The sequence below is a fragment of the Phodopus roborovskii genome, unplaced genomic scaffold (assembly GCF_943737965.1).
Source record: "Phodopus roborovskii unplaced genomic scaffold, PHOROB, whole genome shotgun sequence".
Lineage (NCBI taxonomy): Eukaryota > Metazoa > Chordata > Mammalia > Rodentia > Cricetidae > Phodopus > Phodopus roborovskii.
The window spans coordinates 34,293,866-34,314,980 of NW_026126447.1; the positions used below are offsets into that span (position 1 = coordinate 34,293,866).

The window sequence follows — 21,115 nt, forward strand, 5'->3', positions numbered from 1 at the left end:
TTTAAAAATCATAATGGCTAGAAATAAAAATGAGTGATTAACAATTTCTAGTTATACAAAAGGCTTTGTTCTGAATATGGCCATCACCGCAGAACAAAATGAGATGACTGTGTCAGTTGAAGTTAAACTTAAAAACAATGTCTCAGGAAGAGTCAGAGGATATTAAAACCTGCTGTTCTGAAAGGAAGGAATCTCCTAACCCTGGCATCTGTGAAACTTCTTGGGTTTTTCCATCTGAAAGAACAATGTTCAGGTGGATGCAGAAAGCCAGGCAATAAGTCATGGACCAATCTTGGCATCTATCAATGCTATTGTATGATAATGGACTTTCATGTTGCTGGAAAAAGGGTAATTTAGAATATCTAATCTCAGGAGAAGCAAACAGGGTATAATTGGAGACCACACATATAAAACAATATTTTTAAGTGTTATATTAAAAGCTACTTAATATTTTTATAGTTAAAGAACATTTTCTTTTTAAATTTCATTAGCATCTCATCTCGAAAGCTAAAACTTTTAAGGTTTGAGGAAAAGCATTTCAGAATTTTCATGATCATAGGATGCTGGGATCTAGCAGAGAAAATACTTTGTATTGTGCCACGGTGTTTGAATAAGGCCATTTTTTTTTGTTTGTTTGTTTGTTTGCTTCTTGCTTGATCCTTTGCATTCGTGTTTTGTAGTATCCACTCTGACCACTAGAAGCATTAATCCACTGAAGGTTTCTCCCCATTTTTTGAGCCTGTGCTTCAGGTTGTGTTCAGAGTGTGTTGGCTAAATGCCCACCAGAGGAAATTCCAAATAGGGAAGACTGTCACTTGTTCCAGTACTTGCATAGGGGACACCCTATGAATGTCACTGGTACCCCTGTGAATAATGCTCTTATTACTGTGTTCCAGACATAGCAGTTGCTATACTCAATTACTCAAGGCTTCGGGGAACCTTTAATTAACCAAGACCAGGAAAGCGCCAGTCCCACGAGAGAGGCTTAAATCTGCAGGGGCATCAGGCAATCTAAACATATAGTTTCCACACCAGACATTGTGTGGCAGGAGAAAAAAAATTTTAACAGGAACCTCAAGACCTGGGCTCCAAGCTATTCAACCGCTGTGTATGAAGTAATTGCAGAAAAAAAAATCTGTAAATTAGGCTGTCCTTTGAGTTTGGACGATTGCTGACTTCATCTGAGAAATGAGTATGGGATTGTTATTTGTTCCCAAATCTAGTTCTGATCATAGAGACAGCAGGGGATTTTTTTTTTTTTTTTTTTTTTTGTACAGATTTAGTAGAGCTAGGTGGGGCCCATAAATTTGTAATTATTTCAAATTTCCTCAGTGTTATGTAATAGTAAATATTTTGAAAACCTCTAAAGTAACTAAAATTACTAGGATTCCTTCTCTAATCAAAAGTTTCGGGCTTTTGAGTACCTGGAGGCCTTTCAGAGATGCTGGAGATGGGAAAATGCTAGGCTTCCCCAACAGCCGGGTGTTAAGCTGTGCATGAAGCTGGCCCTATCTTGCCTTGCTTTGATGGAATGTCTCCAGGGCCTGTAAGCAGACAGATGACCCTGACACAGGAGTGTGCCATCATCTGCAGGAGTCTAAAAGTAAATTATCTATGTCACAGCATGCCATATGGAAGCATGCCATTTTCAAATGGGGATGTTGTTGCCATACTCATGTTCACTGTGACAAGCAAAGATAGATGTGGGCACTTCTGAGAGCCAAGTTAACTATTGCAGCCACAGGTTCCACTTAGTTCAAGGGAGAAATGGGCCAGTGATAGAGCCAATTATTATCTTTGTGCACCCACAGGCATCCCTGTAGCAGGACAGAGGTGTTGCATCTGCAAAGGCACCCAGGATTCATCTCCCTACAAAGGGACAATACAGCATTTGGTAGTTAATAGCAATATATAGGAAAGATTCTACATGCAGATAGATACTTGTTTTACTAGTACTAGCTCTACTGTTACCATGTAAAGTTAAAAGAAAACTAACATATTATTGCCAATAGTTAATAAACATAAACATATTATGAACAAAAGTGCCTATTATAGATGAGAGGCCTTATTATTTATAAACAGAATTAATAGGCACAAAAATGAAGAAATCAAATTATAATCTTCTCCCAAACTTCAAATAGTAAATAACCAAAGCTTTAAAGTAATTATTTGAAGGTTATGAAACCATTTAATTTCCTAACATATATGTCCTTGTTTAAACTGAGCTTGCTTGGTTGAAGCCATATGAATTTTTTTATACAGAAAAAAAGAATAGAAATATAAAAATGATGAACAGAATGTAGTTTGCTTTAGTAACTTGACCTATTTTTTTTTATAGTAAAACTTTTGTTGTTGTTTAAGGTGTGATCTCATGTAGCCTAGGCAAGCCTCACATTTATTTTTAGTTTGACCCTAGCTCTTAACCACTGAGCTATCCCGCCAGCCCTAGCCTCGAATTTATTGCATAGGTCTTTGAATCCTTGTCCTCCTGACTCTGCCTCCTCTGTGCTAGGATTATAAGCCCATGCCACTATAACCACTAACGAACACTTCATATTTATTTATATATTTATTTATTTTTGGTTTTTTGAGACAGGTTTTCTCTGTGTAACAGCTCTGGCTATCCTGGAGCTTGCTTTGTAGAGCAGACTGGCCTTGAGCTAACAGATGACTACCTCCCTCTGCCTCCCAAGTGATGAATATTTTATATTCAGAAACAAATTGCTCACTTTAATGAAAAATCTGTATATAAGTATTGATGCTGCACTTTGAAGAAATGAGTGTGATTCTGAGTTACCCTGAAAACAGAACCAGCTAAGGTTCACTCCTGCAGGAACAATGGAACAACTTGTATACCTCCCATCTGCTTTACAAGTCATCTGCAGGTCCCATCAGGCCATGCCACAAAAGTTCTTTATGAAACTGAAACCCCAATACACATGGTTCAAGTTGTTCTGAGTGTTACTGTGTGTGCTCACTGGCACATGTGTGCTCAAAAGCATGCTCACCGCTCTGTTGCAGATAAGCAGAACGATGTGGAAATCCCATCTCCCACCCAGAAGGACAGGGAGAAGAAGAAGAAGCAGCAGCTCATGACCCAGATAAGCGGAGTGAAGAAACTGATGCACAGCTCAAGCCTGAACAACACAAGCATCTCACGCTTCGGAGTTAACACAGAAAATGAAGATCATCTAGCTAAGGTTTGCATGAGCTGAGCATGTGTGCATGTAGCTCTCCACTGCACACTCAGTCTCTCTCTCTCTCTCTCTCTCTCTCTCTCTCTCTCTCTCACACACACACACACACACACACGCACACACGCACACACGCACGCACATACGCATACACTCATTCAAATCCCATCCACCCATTTAGAAAAGACAGATCACATGTTTTGCTTTTTGGTTGACTTTTATAATGAGGAAGCTGATGTAGCCCCTTTGTCTATTGCTGGAGCACTTGACTGAAGTTCCTTCCATACCAAAAGACTGCTCCTTTGTCCCTAGTATAGGCTCAGTAATGCAGAGTTCCTTACAGTTACAGCATCCTGTTGTGGGGGTGGGGCACAGAAAGTTGTCGGGAAAGCTGACAGGCTGGACTGCCTTATCCCAGAGGACAATGAGAGAAAGTATGCCAGGCACCAGCAGGAATGCCTGCCATGGTTGGCAAGACTAATGATAACATGAAGAGCCAGTGGCAGTGCTGACCCCTATGCCCAAACCTACTAGTGGACGAAGGGACAGAAAATGTCCATTCCTCCTGTAGGAGGTTGCACAGATGTTGCAGCCTGGTCAAAGAATGACATAAGCTTCCCCCTAGCACGAGGCTTTCTGAAAACTGCCGTTAAAGAAAAATTGATTAAACATTGGGTCAGGCCTCTGGGCAGTTATCCAAAATGAAATAAATTACTCCTCCAAGCAGATAACTTTAGGAATAACACCACAGCAAAGGTCTGAACAATGTTCCTTCCAGGTCTGTGTGTGGCCCATTTACCCTAAGATATAACCCATACCACACAGTTAATGCTAAGTCAGGGTTGAATTCTGCACACTCTGGCAGCTGAGTTTCTCTGACCTGACTTCAGGGATAATGAGCAAAGAGTGGAAGAATTTCCTGGACACAGCCATGCTGCTGCTGTTGCTGGACCATAGAGTAGCAGGAGGAGAGACAGAGGGCCAGGACCAGCAGCCTGGGTTCATTTGAGCTTCCTTTGAAAGCAGCATCAGTTGAAGGCTTGTGTTTAACAAGTGTAGGTCAGCAACTAATTAATAAATGCAAGCACACTTGGGTGTCTTGATAGAACTTGCAGAAACCTCAGTTACCGCATAGACGATACCCAGCCCACCATCCTCAGATTCTTATGCAACCAGGCACTCTAGTCAGATGCATAAAAGACTCAGCAGTCAATTTCCCTCCAATAAAAATCTTTAAAAACTATTTTAAAGCATCAGAAAAACTATTATTCTTAAACTTCTCTAATTTTGATTGCAGGAGCTGGAAGACCTGAACAAATGGGGCCTTAACATTTTCAACGTGGCTGGGTACTCACATAATCGGCCCCTCACATGCATCATGTATGCCATATTCCAGGTGAGGAAAGCCAGCACAAATACTGGTTATCCAGGAATACATCTCTTTATATTTTGCACATCTGGTTATTTCTCTGACATCTTTCTCCTCATTTTTTTGGATATCCACTTATTCATATCCTAATCCATTTACTCTATAGGAAAGAGACCTGCTAAAGACCTTCAAAATCTCATCTGACACCTTTGTAACCTACATGATGACTTTAGAAGACCATTACCATTCTGATGTGGCTTATCACAACAGTCTACATGCTGCTGATGTGGCCCAGTCAACCCATGTTCTCCTTTCTACACCAGCATTGGATGTGAGTAGCTACTATCTATTTTTCATAATATCCATCTTGCTTTTAAAAGTACCATAAATGTACAGTACATTTATAAAAATGATACAATTGGATGACCCTTAGTATTGAAACTGCTTCTTTGGTAGCTGTGGCACTCACCAATTTGGTTTGGCTATAAACATTTTTACACATCTACTTTCCTAATTTTGCAGTACCAGTGTAATGTTCCTTTTTCCATCTTTGCCATCTGAAGATTATTTAATTATCAGACAAGGAGTTGGATCCATGATTTATTTTCATCATATTCCTAAGGGATACAGTACATTGCAAAACATCTTCTTTATAGTATCTGCATTTTATATATATATATATATATATATAATATAATATATTTATAATATATATAATATAATATAATTATATATTAATATATATAATATATATATATTAAATGCACTTGTCTGGATTGCTCAACATGTACTCATCCCAGACTTCAAGGAAGATAAAAATGTGCATGTAATATGAAATATTCTGTGTAGTCTCTGTTATAAAATAAACTTTTATATTTTATCACTTGTCTTCCAAAGCTGAAGTTGAACCTCTTTCATACCTGGTTGCTTAGTTATCTATGTCTGCTATTACCTGCCACCTTCACAGAGCCAGGGTGACTTCCTTCTTTGACTATTACATAACCACCATGCTTCCATAAATCTAAGGTTTCAACTGCAGGCACACACACACAACATACCATCAGAATTGCTGCTAATGATTTACCATACCCTAGCCTATACGGGATTGGTATGGGATGAGCTCTGGGCTCTGTGGTGATAAACAGAGTCTTATGCTTAATTAAATCAGCATCCCGAGGTACTATATAAACCAGCAGTGCCTCTCCCAACAAGAGTGAAATGTGGCACTTGAAGCAGATGAAACTAAAGAGTGAGATAAGTCTATTGGTTGTAGAGTTAACAGGCTCTTTTGAACCCACAGGCTGTCTTCACAGACCTGGAAATCCTGGCTGCCATTTTTGCAGCTGCCATCCACGATGTTGATCATCCAGGGGTCTCCAATCAGTTTCTCATCAACACAAGTGAGTTCACCACTGCAGTCATTCCAGATCATTCTGTGATTCACTGCAGTATTTTCCTCCTAATGTTTTCACTGTGGGCAATAGCAAGAGCAATAATGAGGTAATCCTTCCATTCCATGAAAACTTCCCAGTCCTTTCCTGGATACTGTTTCTAGCCTGTCAACACAGTGTTAGAGGTGCATGGAGAATTTGTAGAGGGTCAGGGCAAGACATTTAAAAAGAGATCAAAAGTTTGGAAAACTATAATATGGAAAGAAATAATAATAGAGTTGGAGTTGCCAACCAAGACTAGGAAAGCTTGAGAACAGTGCCATCAATGTTTTTTGACATTAACACACACAATATAGTAAGCCATGAGTGTCCCTATATCCTGGAAGGCAGGCACAGATGCTGGGCCTGAGCATGGAAGTCTTCATATAGAAATAACAATCCCTAAGGAATTCTGTATTCCCTAAGGAATATAGCTCATTGGGAAGGGTCATTAAAAGGTCCACACATCCTCTTACATGTATGCTGCTTTGACTACAGACTGGTGTGCAGACAAGGGAAGGACCTAGCCTCAGGATCTGTAACTATCTCCAGGGCTTCGTCATGCTCAAACCATTTGATTTTCATGCTATTGAAAATGCATTCATTGTCTCAGTTAATGCTCCGTATCTGTGTGCCGAAAGCCCAAGCACACTTTCATTTGATAATCCTGGTTATCCAGTTATGATCATGACTGACATCTAGTGCTGTCAGTCAGTTTTATAGAAGTGCTATCTGAACTTCCTGCTAGAAGAGGCCTTCTGTTGTCCATTCTTGTCTTTATGTTCAAAATATACGAGTATCTCAAGCCTGGGGCACATTGTTTTTTTGTTTGTTTGTTTGTTTTGTTTTGTTTTTTTCATTTTTAACATCTTATTCTTCTATTGAAAAAAATAAATAAGATAAGCTTTGGGGACCTATAGTACTGAGACATAGAAAAACCATGTTTGTAAATCTATGCTCATGACTACAGGGTTAGCAGAACAAGGGGACTTAAATGACTTCAGAGAAAGCTATAGTCTGCGAGAGAGACCACTAAGAATGTGCTGCATCAGTTAACTATTATTCTTTGTTAAGATAAAACATAATTTAATGAATTTGTTGACCATATTCCTAGGTATGAAACTATGTCAAACCAATATAGAAAGAGCAGAGTAGAAGTTGTAATTTGGGTGCCTAGACATTGCAGTTTCTGTTATAGAGACCCAGATGACAGAAAATTCAATATCGACATTGTTGAGAAAAATATTCATGCTTAGTTGTCATATTTATAGAAACATCCAAAAAGTTATGTTATTGGGGTAAAATAAGATTTTATACCAACACATTATCTTTTCTGAAAATCCAAGCACACAATTGGCAGAGGTTGGGAGCTTGTATGAAAGTGAGTATAGTATGGAAATCTTAATACATTTGATAATACAACAGTTTCATCTCATTTCTTTTCAAAACACAAAATTCATGAAGACTAAAAGGAAATTGTAAGCTGAAATGAAAATCCAGTTTATCTGATGTCAAATTCTTCATCTCATATGAAAGAGAAAAGGGTGCTTTAAGACTGAATTTTTATGAAAGAGAAAACTCATGTAGTAATATCTCTTCGAATCATTTTTTGTTCTGCTTCCCTAGTATGTAATGACTAAGGATGATAGCTCTTGAAATAATTTTAAAAAAGAGCTAGATCTAATTTCACATTGAAGTAACACCAGTGTTTGGATTATACAATTTATTTTCATCATTCTTTCTTTATTAGATTCAGAACTTGCTTTGATGTATAATGATGAATCTGTGCTGGAAAACCACCACCTTGCAGTGGGATTCAAACTGCTACAAGAGGAACATTGTGACATCTTCCAGAATCTTACCAAGAAGCAACGCCAGACACTCAGAAAAATGGTGATTGACATGGTAAGAGGCTAGCATGCATTCATCACTTATGTTTGCCATTTTCTCTCATAGATTGACTTGATTAAGAGTTTTATTTCTGTCTTTATCCAAGGTATTAGCAACTGATATGTCTAAACATATGAGCCTGCTAGCAGACCTCAAAACGATGGTAGAAACCAAAAAGGTGACAAGCTCGGGTGTTCTCCTTCTGGACAACTATACTGACCGGATACAGGTACCTGATGCATAACACAGAGCAAAACTAAGCAAAAGCAAGTAGTATTTAGAAAAAGAAAATGAAAATTTGGTTAAATGCATGTGCTAGGATATTACTATACTTTTGGCATATTTTTAAAAACTAGTTAAAAATAGAGTTTGACTTTTCATTTATGAAAAAAACAATGCTAAGCTCATTGAATTAAAATTGAGTTGCAATGTCTATTTGTAAGAGGACATATGTGACTATTGGTCCCCAAAGTTCACAATTGAATATAAATCCCACCAACTGAAAGTTTGTTAGGTCTGTTTTGGCTAAACAAATTGTCATCAGCTGGTCTTTTTCCACACATGGAAAATCTAGAAGCAATTACTTTGGGTCATTCTTTGCATTCTTTCCAAACTGAGGAAAGAAATGTTAGCACAATTTGACTTCAAATACCCCTTCCAGTTTTTAAACTCAAAAACTGTCAGTCTAGGAAAATATACTTGCTTCTTTTTGGGCTCTAATGGTAAATATCCAACCATGGCCAGCACCGTTGAAATACTGCTCTTTTGATGGGTGGGCCGTAACTATAGTCAACTAAAATGTTCTTAGTACAAAGTGTACTGGGTTGAGAGGGATAAGATGTTCTGGTGGTATTTATGCTTAGTTTTATGGGATTTTCCAAAACTTGATCATTTCAGGTCCTTCGAAACATGGTACACTGTGCAGACCTGAGCAACCCCACCAAGTCCTTGGAATTGTATCGGCAATGGACTGATCGAATCATGGAGGAATTTTTCCAACAGGGAGACAAAGAACGGGAGAGAGGAATGGAGATTAGTCCAATGTGTGATAAACACACAGCTTCCGTGGAAAAATCCCAGGTATCTACAGTGAGCTTTTTTTTTTCAATTTTTTTTTTATGAGCTCTATCAATGGTACAACTAGAGAGCTCTATCTAATTACTCTCTCTCTCTCACTCTCTCTCTCTCTCCCTCTCTCTCTCTCTCTCTCTCTCTCTCTCTGTGTGTGTGTGTGTGTGTGTGTGTGTGTGTGTGTGTGTGTATGTGTGTGTGATAACAGGCAATTGCACATTTCATTCCATTATACTCATAATTTGTCTTCACCATGCATGGTCTCAAGGGTGGGGGATTAAGCAAAGTTTACAGTCACCTATGACCTTATCAGAGCCAGTGAACACATGAATACCTGTACCCTTCATCCCACTGCTTAGATTTCTCCTAGTCCCCTGTGTATCCAGGAGTTCATCTCCTCATCTGTGTTCTTCTTCCTTGTGTAGCTCTCTCCTTAGTCAAACAGGGTCACCATCATCAAAGATGATAAATAGCTCCATCTTTGCAATGAAGCTACAAGTATCTCCCAAGGTATAACAAAACAAAACAAACAAATGAGCAACTATTCTTTTGGTTTGTGAACTTCTTAGTGATCCAGTTGCTCTCTCCATCATGTGGACAGGTCTTCCTAAGTACCATGATGTCATCATCCACACTGCTGCTTCATTTGTGGGTCTGTTACACTTTTTATGCTTGACCATGCAAGAAAACGTCTAACTAGAAGTCCTTAGGATTTTGAGAGGTTTCTCATCCCAAAACCCAAGGAATAAACAACTAGCAATGACCTTTCGTGAAAGTCTGAAACATTTCTTACTAAAAGCAAAGTAAACAAAGGAATGAAATGGCTACACTGGGCTATGTTTGTTACTCCTGTTAGTCCATTGCTGTGAGCTTGTTTCTAGTCCCTGGAAAACACTTTGAAATCGGCCTCTAAAATTCATTAAACCATAAAGAAAGAGTTAAGATAGAAAAAGGAGTGGGTGGAAGTAAATTAATATCTGAATCATCCAGCCAAATTCTTGTAACCAAAGCAAATCAGAGCTGCCCTGCCTTTATGAGTCTTGCTCATTATGTTAGGAAAGAACCATTAAAAGGCATACATGTGCACGCACAAATGTGTGTGCACGTACATGCACATGCACTCTCACACACAAACACACAAGCCCCTACATACACACACATTCATACACAAACACATACCTTCACACACATGTAGACACACACACATGAACATACAATATCCCCCACACACACATATAGACACCCACACACCCACACACCCACACACACATACTCATGTCCACACACGGGATGGGGCAGAAACTTACATATCAGCAAAGTTCTTACATATACAATTTGAATATATTAAATGGCTGGCCACATAGCAGACTATTGATAGAGGAAAGTTTCCAGTAATAGAGTGAAAAGATAGCAAAGTAATGTCCCAAAGAGACCTTAGCTCATCTTCCTCTTGATCCCAACTTGGCATCTCTCCAGCCCACACCCACCATGATAGGGGAATTCCATTCTCCCAATTCAGTGGTGTCTATTCTCTCTCTATCTGCCCCAATCCCCAATGTTTCCTGTTTGTGGACAGGGGAAGGTCAGTTTAAGGCTACTCAACCAGCTCCTGCAGGATGCATAACTCCTGCAGAAATCACAGAAAAGCCACAGCCTTGGACTTATGCTCTTGCATATGGGCAAAAGGAACTGCTTAATTGTTTTTATTTTCCTTCTTTCTACGGATGGAAATGACTGTGTGCTCTATGGTCCTAAACAATAACAGCCATGTCCACAGAGGAGATACTTTTTTGTTTAGGGTTTGAATTGTTCTCAAGTATTTTATTATTACTATTGTTGTTGTTGTTTTATGTTAAATAGTCCCCTACAAAACAAAGGCTTAAGAAGTTCCAGAACAGTGGAGGGCTGGCTTCTGTCATTTTGGTGCAGCTGCATATTTTAGAGTTATCAGGGAGAGAATGTTGACTCAGAGCACTTCGGATTTGGGGCTTCCTTCAGAAAATGACTCACAGAATCCATGTAGTGACAACATCATTCCAAGTTACATCCAGACTTAGCTGGCAGACATTAAAGGAAAAACAGTATGCCGTGGTGAGTTGAAAACAGGCTTTGGAATCAAAGTGGAGACTAAGACCCACATCAACCACTTATGAGCTACATGACCTCTGTATCTTGTTTAGTCTCTGTGATTCTCAGTCTCATCCTTTGTAAACAGCGGGAAGTATACTTTGCAGGATTGAGAGGTGTTTGCACATATAGTATACAGTGCAGTGCCTACCATATAGCAAGAGCTCAAACGCATCTCTGACTATTGGTCCCCTTGGATTAGTCTTCTTTCTTTTCCTAGAAACCAAGACCATATGCTTGGTTCTCAAGGACCTATGCAGTAACAGATGTGTGGTCCTCTTTTCCTCCAGGTTGGTTTCATTGACTACATTGTCCATCCACTGTGGGAGACCTGGGCAGACCTGGTTCAGCCTGATGCTCAAGACATCCTGGACACACTAGAAGATAACAGGAACTGGTACCAGAGCATGATACCCCAGAGCCCCTCCCCACCCCTAGATGAGAGGAGCAGAGACTGCCAGGGTCTTATGGAGAAGTTTCAGTTTGAACTGACCCTTGAAGAAGAGGATTCTGAAGGGCCAGAAAAGGAAGGAGAAGGCCACAGCTATTTCAGCAGCACAAAGACACTTTGTGTGATTGATCCAGAGAGCAGGGATTCCCTGGAAGACACTGACATAGACATTGCAACAGAAGACAAGTCCCCAGTCGACACATAATCTCCTTCTGTGTGGTGATGAACATTCTACCCTTGACAAGCATGCCAGCTGAGTGGTAGGGCCAGCCTACCATGGCCAAGGCCTGCACAGGACAAAGGCCACCTGGCCTTTCCAGTTACTTGAGTTTGGAGCCAGAATGCAAGGCCGTGAAGCAAATAGTCGTTCAGTGCTGCCTTGCCTTGCCTTGCCCACAAGCTTGGCGGAGGCCCGCAGCTGTATGTGGTAGTAGACGCTAGTTCCCATCACAGCTCGATGGCTTGAAAACAGAGGATACAAAGCTGAGAGATTGCTCTGCACTAGGTGTTGGGAAGCTGTCCCAACAAGTGACTGAACTCACTAACAACTTCATTTATAAGTCTCACCCACCCCCTTGTCTGCCAACCTGTGTGCCTTTTTTGTAAAATGTTTTCGTGTCTTTGAAATGCCTGTTGACTATCTAGGGTTTAGTACCAACTTCTACACAGACATATGTTGAAATTTGGCACAAACATTTTTTTGAGTCTTTCTGGAAAAACAAAAACAAAAGGAAAGAAAACAGCCTCCCTTTTCTTGGGCAATATCTTTGGCTTTACTCCACTCAACTTTTGCAAACAGACAGGACAGAAGCACTTCTAACCACATGCTACTTCCTACTCTTTGTCCAGTCTGACTCCAGAGTGGCCCCTGCAACTTAGATGTTTGCCTGCTTTGAGCAATTGTCCCCTGTGAAACTTCTCTGCTTTGCTTTCTACTGATGGAGAAAGCTGAACAAACTAGAGGGTCTGGGGGGAAGCTGTGGTGTTTCCCGTCAGTCTGTGGAGTGCTCAGTCACATAAAGCCATGTGTCCCAGCCTCCATGCCTCTGTGAGTTGCACACCACCTTTTTCCTCTCACCTCTCTTCACTCAAGTATAGTTCTTTCAGCTTAATGCTGCCGTCTTTGTCTTGCACTGCCTTCCTGCACTAACACTTCTCTCTATTCCTGTTTATAACCATGTATTTATTACATAATGTACATATTGTAATGTTTTGTAAGTTATTAATTTATATACCTAACATTGCCTGCCAATGGTGGTGTTAAATTTGTGTAGAAAACTCTGCCTAAGAGTTGCAACCTTTTCTTGTAATGTTTTGTATTGTGTATTATATAATCCAGACGTTGCTTAAAAGAGACATGAAGCCCCAATAGCAAAGAGGACAGGAATGGCCGTTGTTCCAAAGGTCTGCCCTTTCTTTTTCTGAGTCCCTTATTGTGCCCAACCCTTTGATGAGCTGGTTTTGCAAGCAGGATTCTCATATTAGATACTAAATGGTTTATACTGGGGTTTATTTTGTAGAGTTTGATAGGGGCTGGGAACACTGGGATGTAGTTTTTACCCATGTTCTATCCAAGTCTCTATATGCACGGGTTGGGTTGTCACCGGGCTCTGCTCTAATTGTGGCTTTGGTTCTAAAAACAACACTACATTTGCTCATAGATGATACTGACTGTTCCCAAACTACTGACTTGGAAGAGCTAGCCTCCATACTGCTCACAAGCAGGGGAGTCATGTTCAAAATCATCATGAAAGGAAACAATGAGACAATGTGAATTTTTATCATAGAATGTGAACTGATGTCATAATTACACAAATGTGAAGCTTCTGATAACACTTGTTAGGCCTCTTCCTGGTGTCAGTTTCAGTTTGTAAAATATGTGTCATGCTTCAGTTCAGCATTGTGACAATAGTTAAAGAAAATGGCACAAATGTGCATGACCAGTGGGTTCGTGTGTCTGTTAACACTGCGTTGTTCCAGGTAGACATCATATTGTTTTCAAAGGTTTCTCACAATGTATGTTATAATATTATTACTATTATATATTGTGCTCAAATGCATTCTTAAGAGACTTTTATATGAGCTGAATAAACAAAAGCATGAATAGATTAGATTGTAGTCCCGTTCTTTCCATGGTCAGTTCTAACACATTAAAGTAGGTTTCCTTTTTCTTCCTCTTCTTGACTTCACAAAATGTAAGCCACTTTGCTCATCCAAACCATGACTGAAGTTTCAGATTCTCTATGTCCAAAAAGTCCCAAGGCTCAGACATCATTTTCTTCTCAGCCAATGTCCACATAGCTCCTTGACACAGGAAGGGGGATGGTAAAGGCTAACAAACAAAACCAACCACCTTGTTCATCTTGAACTATTTCTGTTTCCCTCTTTAGAATTCTGAAGAGTTTAACATGTTAGATAGATAAATAAAAGACATATTCAGCTGGGCTGGGTCTGCTGGAACTGTAACTCAGAACTGTAGTACATCACTTTAATGTAAAGAAACCTGTTGATTCATTTGACACATAAGGATTCTGAGGTGATTTCAAAAGATTCACCTTAAACCATAACTCTCAGAGATGCTCACAGATACCCCAGTAGTTTCTCTAGTCTTTTGCTGATAGGGTTGTGTTGTTTGTTCTGGAAAGATGTGTTTAAATGTTATGAAGTCTTAAGCTGGGTGATGGTGGTGTACACCTTTAATCCCAGCACTTGGGAGGCAGAGGCAGGTGGATGTCTATGAGTTCGAGACCAGGACAGCCTCCAAAGCCACACAGAAACTTTGTCTCAAAAACCAAAACAAAACAAAAAATTAAATGTTATGAAGTCTGAAGTCATTTAAAAATAAGTCAATCGTGAGTGTGTATGTACATGTGTATGTGTGCATGTATGTGTCTTGTGCATGTGTGTGCATGCATGCAAGTGTGTGTGTGTGTGTGTGTGTGTGTGTGTGTGTGTGTGTGTAGAGGTGACAAATAATCAGTAGGTGGTTCTTACTAACTTAGACACAAAGAAGTGGCCTGTGGTCCAGTAAAGAATGTGCTCTAGAAGAATTCCCTGAGTAAGAGGAAATGATCAAATTTCTCTAGAAACTCAAAGGCTTGCCTGTTGGTTCTAGCCAGAACTTCTGCACCACCCAGTTTCTGAATGAACATTACCATCTGATACCATGACAAAAGTGAGTTGCAACTCAGATTGCAAGAGTTTATATAAAAATTACTACTGATAACTAGTCCTATTTTCTATGAGGGAGTCCATCGCATGGAAAAAGTACATATTTTTCATACTCTCTGGGCCCTATTCTTTTAGAGACCCCTAACTAAAGAAGCTTTTACTAGAGGTCTACACACCAGACTCTTAATTCTCCCCAGAGGATAGTAATGTAATGATAGTGCAGGGAGCCTCAGTCCCAAAGCCATGTTGGCCTAGAGCCATCAATGTTCACTGTGAATCCTCCATGACCTTAACATGGTGATCTCAGTGTGATGACTTTTCAGCAGTAATTTTGGTTGTGTCCTTGTTTTATTTTTCCACCGACTTCTCACTTAATTTCTTCTTGTTTTAAATTTTATTTATTTATATCTTACATGTATTGGTATTTTGTCTGCACATGTGTCTGTGCACTAAATATATATCTGGTACCCACAGAGGCCAAAAGAAGGCAAGCATCAGGTTCTCTGGGACTGGGGTTGCAGACAGTTGTGAGTAAGTTGGGTGTTAAGAACTGGACTCGGGCCTTCTAGAAGAGCAGCCAATGCTCTTAACAGTAGAGTGATCACTCTAGCCCCACACCTAACTGCCTGGCCAGCTTGGACTCCACAGTTTCATTATTTTCCTACACAGAAATTTCAAGAACAAACAGGCCAGAATTTAGATGTCTAAACCGAGGGCAAGAAACACATTGGGGACTTACACCTCTGTTCTCTTATTCCTGGCATCACAAGTTTGTTGACAAAATCTGGATATTTATAACTGTAAGAGACTAGATAACAGGCAGACATGAGGACGGTCCATTGTAGAGACACTCTAGCTCTCAATTTCTCTCAGTTATAATGACCTTTTCTCAGATTCATTTCCTCACCCAACCCTGAACACTTGAAAAAAAAAGGAGCACTCAGTGGTATTTATTGAACCAATTTCACAATTTCATGGTAGAGAAATAGCTTTTAAAGTATATCCATTTCCTTAGATTTCTAGACGGTAAAGAATACAACATACTAAGGACAACAGGGTTTGAAAATCTATGTTCACAGCCTTTACCTTGGCCCTCCCTAGCCATGGGTATATGTGTCCTAATATTGCTGACCCTGAATTTTCTCATAATTAAAATAAATTAACCTAGACACATGCAGGTAGAACCAGATAGAAGATTGCATACAATGGATGATCAACAAAACATTCATCTGGATACATTATATACTCATAGATGGAGGGATAAATATTGAAATGCATTGAAAAAATCACTTCTGACTTTGAAAAGCACAAATCAAAACTACATTTTGTTTAGATTGAGGAGAGTTTATGAACTCAAATGCCAGTTAATATAACCGTTCTACATGTGTTTCCTGGTTCCAAGAGAAAAGATACTTTTACAGATGCTGATAGACACATGGGATTGGAGGCAGACATGTAAATCATAATATCTGTCTCTTCCAACATCATTGAATACATCCAAAAACATGCCTACTCAGAAGCATCCAGTGGTAAAGAACTCAGCATCATTCCTTTTCAATATCTTACTTTTTTAGGTCTCTATGATGGAATCAGGCTATAGTCATATAGAACCTTCACTGACTTCCTTTCCATCTTTACCCAAATTAATTTCTAATTCTCTGATAAAACACTTGACAAAGACAGCTCAAAAGTCCAGGTTATAGTTCATTACCATGGGAAAATCAAGAGACCAGGAACTTGAAATGGCTAGTTGTATCCACAGTCAAGAGCAAAGAGAAAATGAGTAAGTATTTGTTTGTATTCCAGTCACTTCCCCTTTTACACACAATCCAGGATTCAAATCAAGGGACCGGTGCTACCACTTTTAGTCTGGGTCTTACAACATTAATTAACATAATTGGGACAGTCAGACATAAGCACAGGCCAACCTGATCTAGACAGGCCAACCTGACCCACACAGGCCAACCTGATCTAGACAGGCCAACCTACTCTAGACAATCCCTCATTGAGACTCTTCCCAAGTGCCTCCACAATGTGTCAATTGACAATTAAAAATAACCATTATATCATGTAATTCCTATTATAATTTCCCATTCAAGTTGAAAATAAGATTTTCAATGTTTCTCTAAGTCACTTGGAACTGAGGATTTCAGTGCCTCAGTTTCTTCATCAGTATAACAGAGTTAATAATAACAATGTCTTTGTCATGTGATTATCGAGAGAATCAAATGACTAAATAATGTCCAAGCCACTGTGCGTATGAATGAATGCCAATTTCATATATGGAGAGGAAGCATGTTTTCCAAGCTGTAGTTTCTTCAGCCATTTTTTTCATATGACTTACCTTTACAATGCTGATCAATTCATGTTGGGCTTACCCACACTGACAGGATCAGAGTTGTAGAACCAGCAGTGTTTCTTGTTCATTGAACAGAAGTATGACTCTTGGCCATCTTGTTGCTGACACTGTCTCACAGTTTGAGATAGTGTTCATTTGGGGGGGGGGCTCAGTGACTTACCTAGATGGTTCACAAGGTGCACACAGGCCAGTAAAGCTTTCCACATCTTTTCCCATGAACTAAACTGTCTCCATCCTTCTTCAGTTGAGTTTCTGAAACTTGTTGAAAAATTTATACTTCGCTGTGACATTTTATTCAAAAGTCCAGCATGAATTCCCACTCTAGTACCACTTTTGTGAACTCAGGAAGGATCCTTGCCTGGTGAGTCTTCAGTTTTCTCTATAAATGGGATACATGCTATCTATAAATTATTTAGAATAATGGGCTACTTAAATAAAGCTTCTGGCACATTCCAAGCATGTAGCAAGTAAAACTAATTTTAATATCCCACTCTCATGGCTAAATAAGATAATGGACACAGGAAAATATCTTCATACTACCAATTATTATTAATTTTAGCCAAAAATTATTTTGGATTGTGATTCTGACAATCAGATGCCATGCCCACCTTAGTATTTGTGAGCTTCATTTTTGATGATAAAGTACTGAATACTTTCATTTACATTGTGAATAAAAGTGATAATCAGGACAGGACAAGGAATGGAATTGTTGCCTCTGTCTTCCAGATCACCACTGAGCTCTTAAGCAGTGTTCTGTATGTAAGGGAATTGAGTAAACTATAACTTAAGCCAGGTACACCATCATTAGTTAGACCTGGCCAACAGCCTAACAGGAAAAAGAAGTTCAAATACTTCACTGAAGTGTAGTCATAGCATCTCTAAAACATCCACTCCTTGGTGCTATCCACTATTCCTACCTAACAGTTTGCTTGCAAACTTCTGTTAGTTATTTCCTTCCCTGGCTACATGTTAATAATCTGTTCATAATTTGTGGTGTGACTGATGTTATATTTGACGATCTTTAGTGATTGACTTTGGAGAGTAAGATAGTGTTTGTCACACACTCCTAGGGTTATTATTTATAATTTGCTCGCTTTCAACTCTCAAAGATCCCAAATAATAATAATAAAAAATCTGGCAAACCCTTTTGCACATCCTGTGAAATCATGTGTCTAGGGACATGAAACCACTTATATGGGAGTGAGGCTAACATTTTGCTCTGTTAAGCTCATCTATCAGGTAAACATGGCTGTGCATTTTTAGGTAAAGCATTAGCTCCTTCATACTAAGGAAACTGTTCTCCTCCATCAAGTATGTAGCTTCAAATGAGGTACAATAGACCAGGGAAGGAGTACAGAAGAAGTACTAATTCTCTCTGGATCTTCAGCACCTATCATTGAATATATCAGCAAACACATACTTTAGTCTATAGAATCAGAGAGATGGGCTCTTTCACGTCCATCATAAAAGGTTGTAACCGATACCATCTCACAAATGGTAAGATTCAGTATTAATTGATCTCATCAATTATTGCCTGTTAGAGTTCTTCTATCAGCTGAAATCAACCAATCTGCAGAATCCTTCTTTTCTGAGTCCATATTCCTTTCTGGAGCAGGGTCTTCTGACCCACCATCCAGCAAGATAGACCAAAGAATGTTTTGTGGGTTTCCACAACATGATAAAAAAAAAATAAGAGTGACTTATTTATTTTTCACAGCTGACCTTAGGAAAAGATATTCTGGGTTTCCTGGCCCACTATGGCAAGAGGGACTCCAGTTTCTAAGGATACCTGGAATGGGAGGAGGTATTCGGAGAATGAGGTGGTAAATTAAACTCAGGTACAAGGTTCACTTCTTGGGTCTTCACTTGGAGTATAGTTTTCTGAGCCCAAACAGGTCTCTAATATAGGTACTATGCTAAGACACATGCCTGTTCTGTATCTCGTGCACTGGAAGATAATGGAAAAAAGGTGTGCAGACAAAATATTTAGCAACAGTACAAGAAATGTTATGGTAGAGGGCCACATGAAAGAACCTAACTCTATAGAGTTGAGGAGGAATGTCCAGAGAGCATTTCTTATAAGAGTTCAGGTTGAGAGAAGGGGCCAGAGAGATGGATAGGCAGTTTAGCACAATTGTTGCTCTTATAGAGGACCCAGGTTCAATTCCCTTATCTAAACCGTGGCTCACAACACAATCAGTAGCTCCAGTTCTTGAGAATCTGATACCTCTTCTGAATTCTTCAGACACAAGGCATGCACCTGGCATACACACACACACACACACACACACACACACACACACACACACACATGCACGCGCACACACACACATATATATAAAATGAATCAAACAAACAATAAGTAATTAGGTCAACAGACCAAGTAGATGAAGAGAAGAGAGGAGAAGAGAAGAGAGCACAGAGAATGCTTGTCTTTGCCTGGTTGGTTGGTTTGTTGACTTCGGTGACAAAGGCTCACTGTGTGGGTCAGGCTGGGCTCTAATTCACAGTCCACCTTCCTTAGGCTCCCAGGTGCTGGGAGTAACAGGTGTGGTGGAAGGGTATGTTCATTCAGTTGAAAAAAGAAGTTTGGGGGATATACTATAAGCCAACTTCTCTAGCAGATTTTTGGTGTATGTCTACAAACAGAGCAAGGCCTTATTGTCATTAGGCTATGCAATGGAGATATTAATACAGCTTTTGAAAGTTAGTGTGTTTTTAGGCTCTGATACAAGTTTTCTGAAGGAGAAGCAATCTGAAGGAGGAGCATTTTATGGCTATAGAACAGCTGGTGGCTGAAGTCCTACAGGGGAGGCAGCATGGCCCCTGAGAGGAAGGGAAAGAAACCCTGCATGACTCAATGTGCAGAACAGTAACAATGTTGCGTTGTGAAGTGTCACCAACAATCTCATGTGACTACATGGCACAAAATATGAATCTTATCCTTCTTTAAACACTCCATCAACATTGCAACCGTGTTGGGAAGAGACATTTCATAACCACACAATTTTCATCTTAGAAAAACTCCCCTAAGTGCAGTGTGTAGGCACATTCAGAAAGAATAATAAAGAATTCGGGAGGTCAGATTATGAACCACAACCCAACCATGACAAAATGGTAATTTAGACCAGGGTAGGGCTGTGGGAATAATGAGAAATGGGTGGATATGGAGTCATTACAAACTACCTTCGCAAATCTTGGGAGGAAAACACTTGAGAACAAATGTCAGGTTTTTTTTTGTTTTTGTTTGTTTGTTTGTTTTTGACTTATAGAAAGATGGTAAAGTTATTCTTTGTAACAAGAAATTCCAGAGAAGTTCCAATTAGCAGGGGAGGGAGTTTGAGGGGTGTTGATTCTTTTATTTAGGGTTGTCTTTGTGACATGAAATGGATCATGTGAATCAATTGAATGTGACAGACTGAACACAAAGAACTCCAGTCTAGGATTCATCATACAGATACTTGCAAAAAAATATATGTACACACACACAACACACACACACACACACACACACACACACACACACAGTGTCTGAAGCCATAGGCTATCCAAATGAAAGAGTATATGGCTGACAAAATGGGGTAGGACTGACCATTGAGTTATTCTGTTATTTCATGAACAAATACATTGTTGAAATTTGCTAATTTTTAGCCACAGTAGAACCCTCACCTCCTATGAGAGAGACTCTCCAATTTCCTCTCCCACTAAAAGTGTTAGGTGTTCTACTAGTGTACTTCTCATGTGCCTTTCTGTAGCACTATTCATGTTACTCAGCACCCGAGGGTATATCCTAATGAGAAAGAGTATATTTAGCAGAGAAGTAAAGGACAGGACTAGTCTTTGAATTACTCTGGTGCAAAGATGTACTTCTGTAAAGGAGAAAGAGAACCCATACTACTAGAAACTTAACTGGGAGAACATCGAGTCTGCAGAGGTTGGGTAACCTGGAATTCCTTCTGTAGACCAGGCTGGCCTTGAACTCAGAGATCTACCTGCCTCTGCTTCCCTAGCCCTGGGATTAAAGGTGTGTGCCATCACTGAAGGAAGAAATAT

The 21,115-nt window shown here is 39.6% G+C and overlaps 1 protein-coding gene across 1 annotated transcript in view; it reads left to right on the plus strand.

The window, feature by feature from the left end:
• Positions 1 to 13,643, plus strand: part of Pde4b (phosphodiesterase 4B) — a 421,075-nt gene extending 407,432 nt beyond the window's left edge. The window contains exons 9-16 of the mRNA XM_051188250.1: positions 3,022 to 3,200; positions 4,492 to 4,590; positions 4,730 to 4,894; positions 5,864 to 5,963; positions 7,744 to 7,898; positions 7,990 to 8,112; positions 8,781 to 8,963; positions 11,372 to 13,643. Coding sequence (XP_051044207.1) covers positions 3,022 to 3,200; positions 4,492 to 4,590; positions 4,730 to 4,894; positions 5,864 to 5,963; positions 7,744 to 7,898; positions 7,990 to 8,112; positions 8,781 to 8,963; positions 11,372 to 11,737 — 1,370 coding nt within the window. The 3' untranslated portion in view covers positions 11,738 to 13,643. The remainder of the gene's footprint in view (positions 1 to 3,021; positions 3,201 to 4,491; positions 4,591 to 4,729; positions 4,895 to 5,863; positions 5,964 to 7,743; positions 7,899 to 7,989; positions 8,113 to 8,780; positions 8,964 to 11,371) is intronic.
• Positions 13,644 to 21,115: the final 7,472 nt, after the last annotated feature.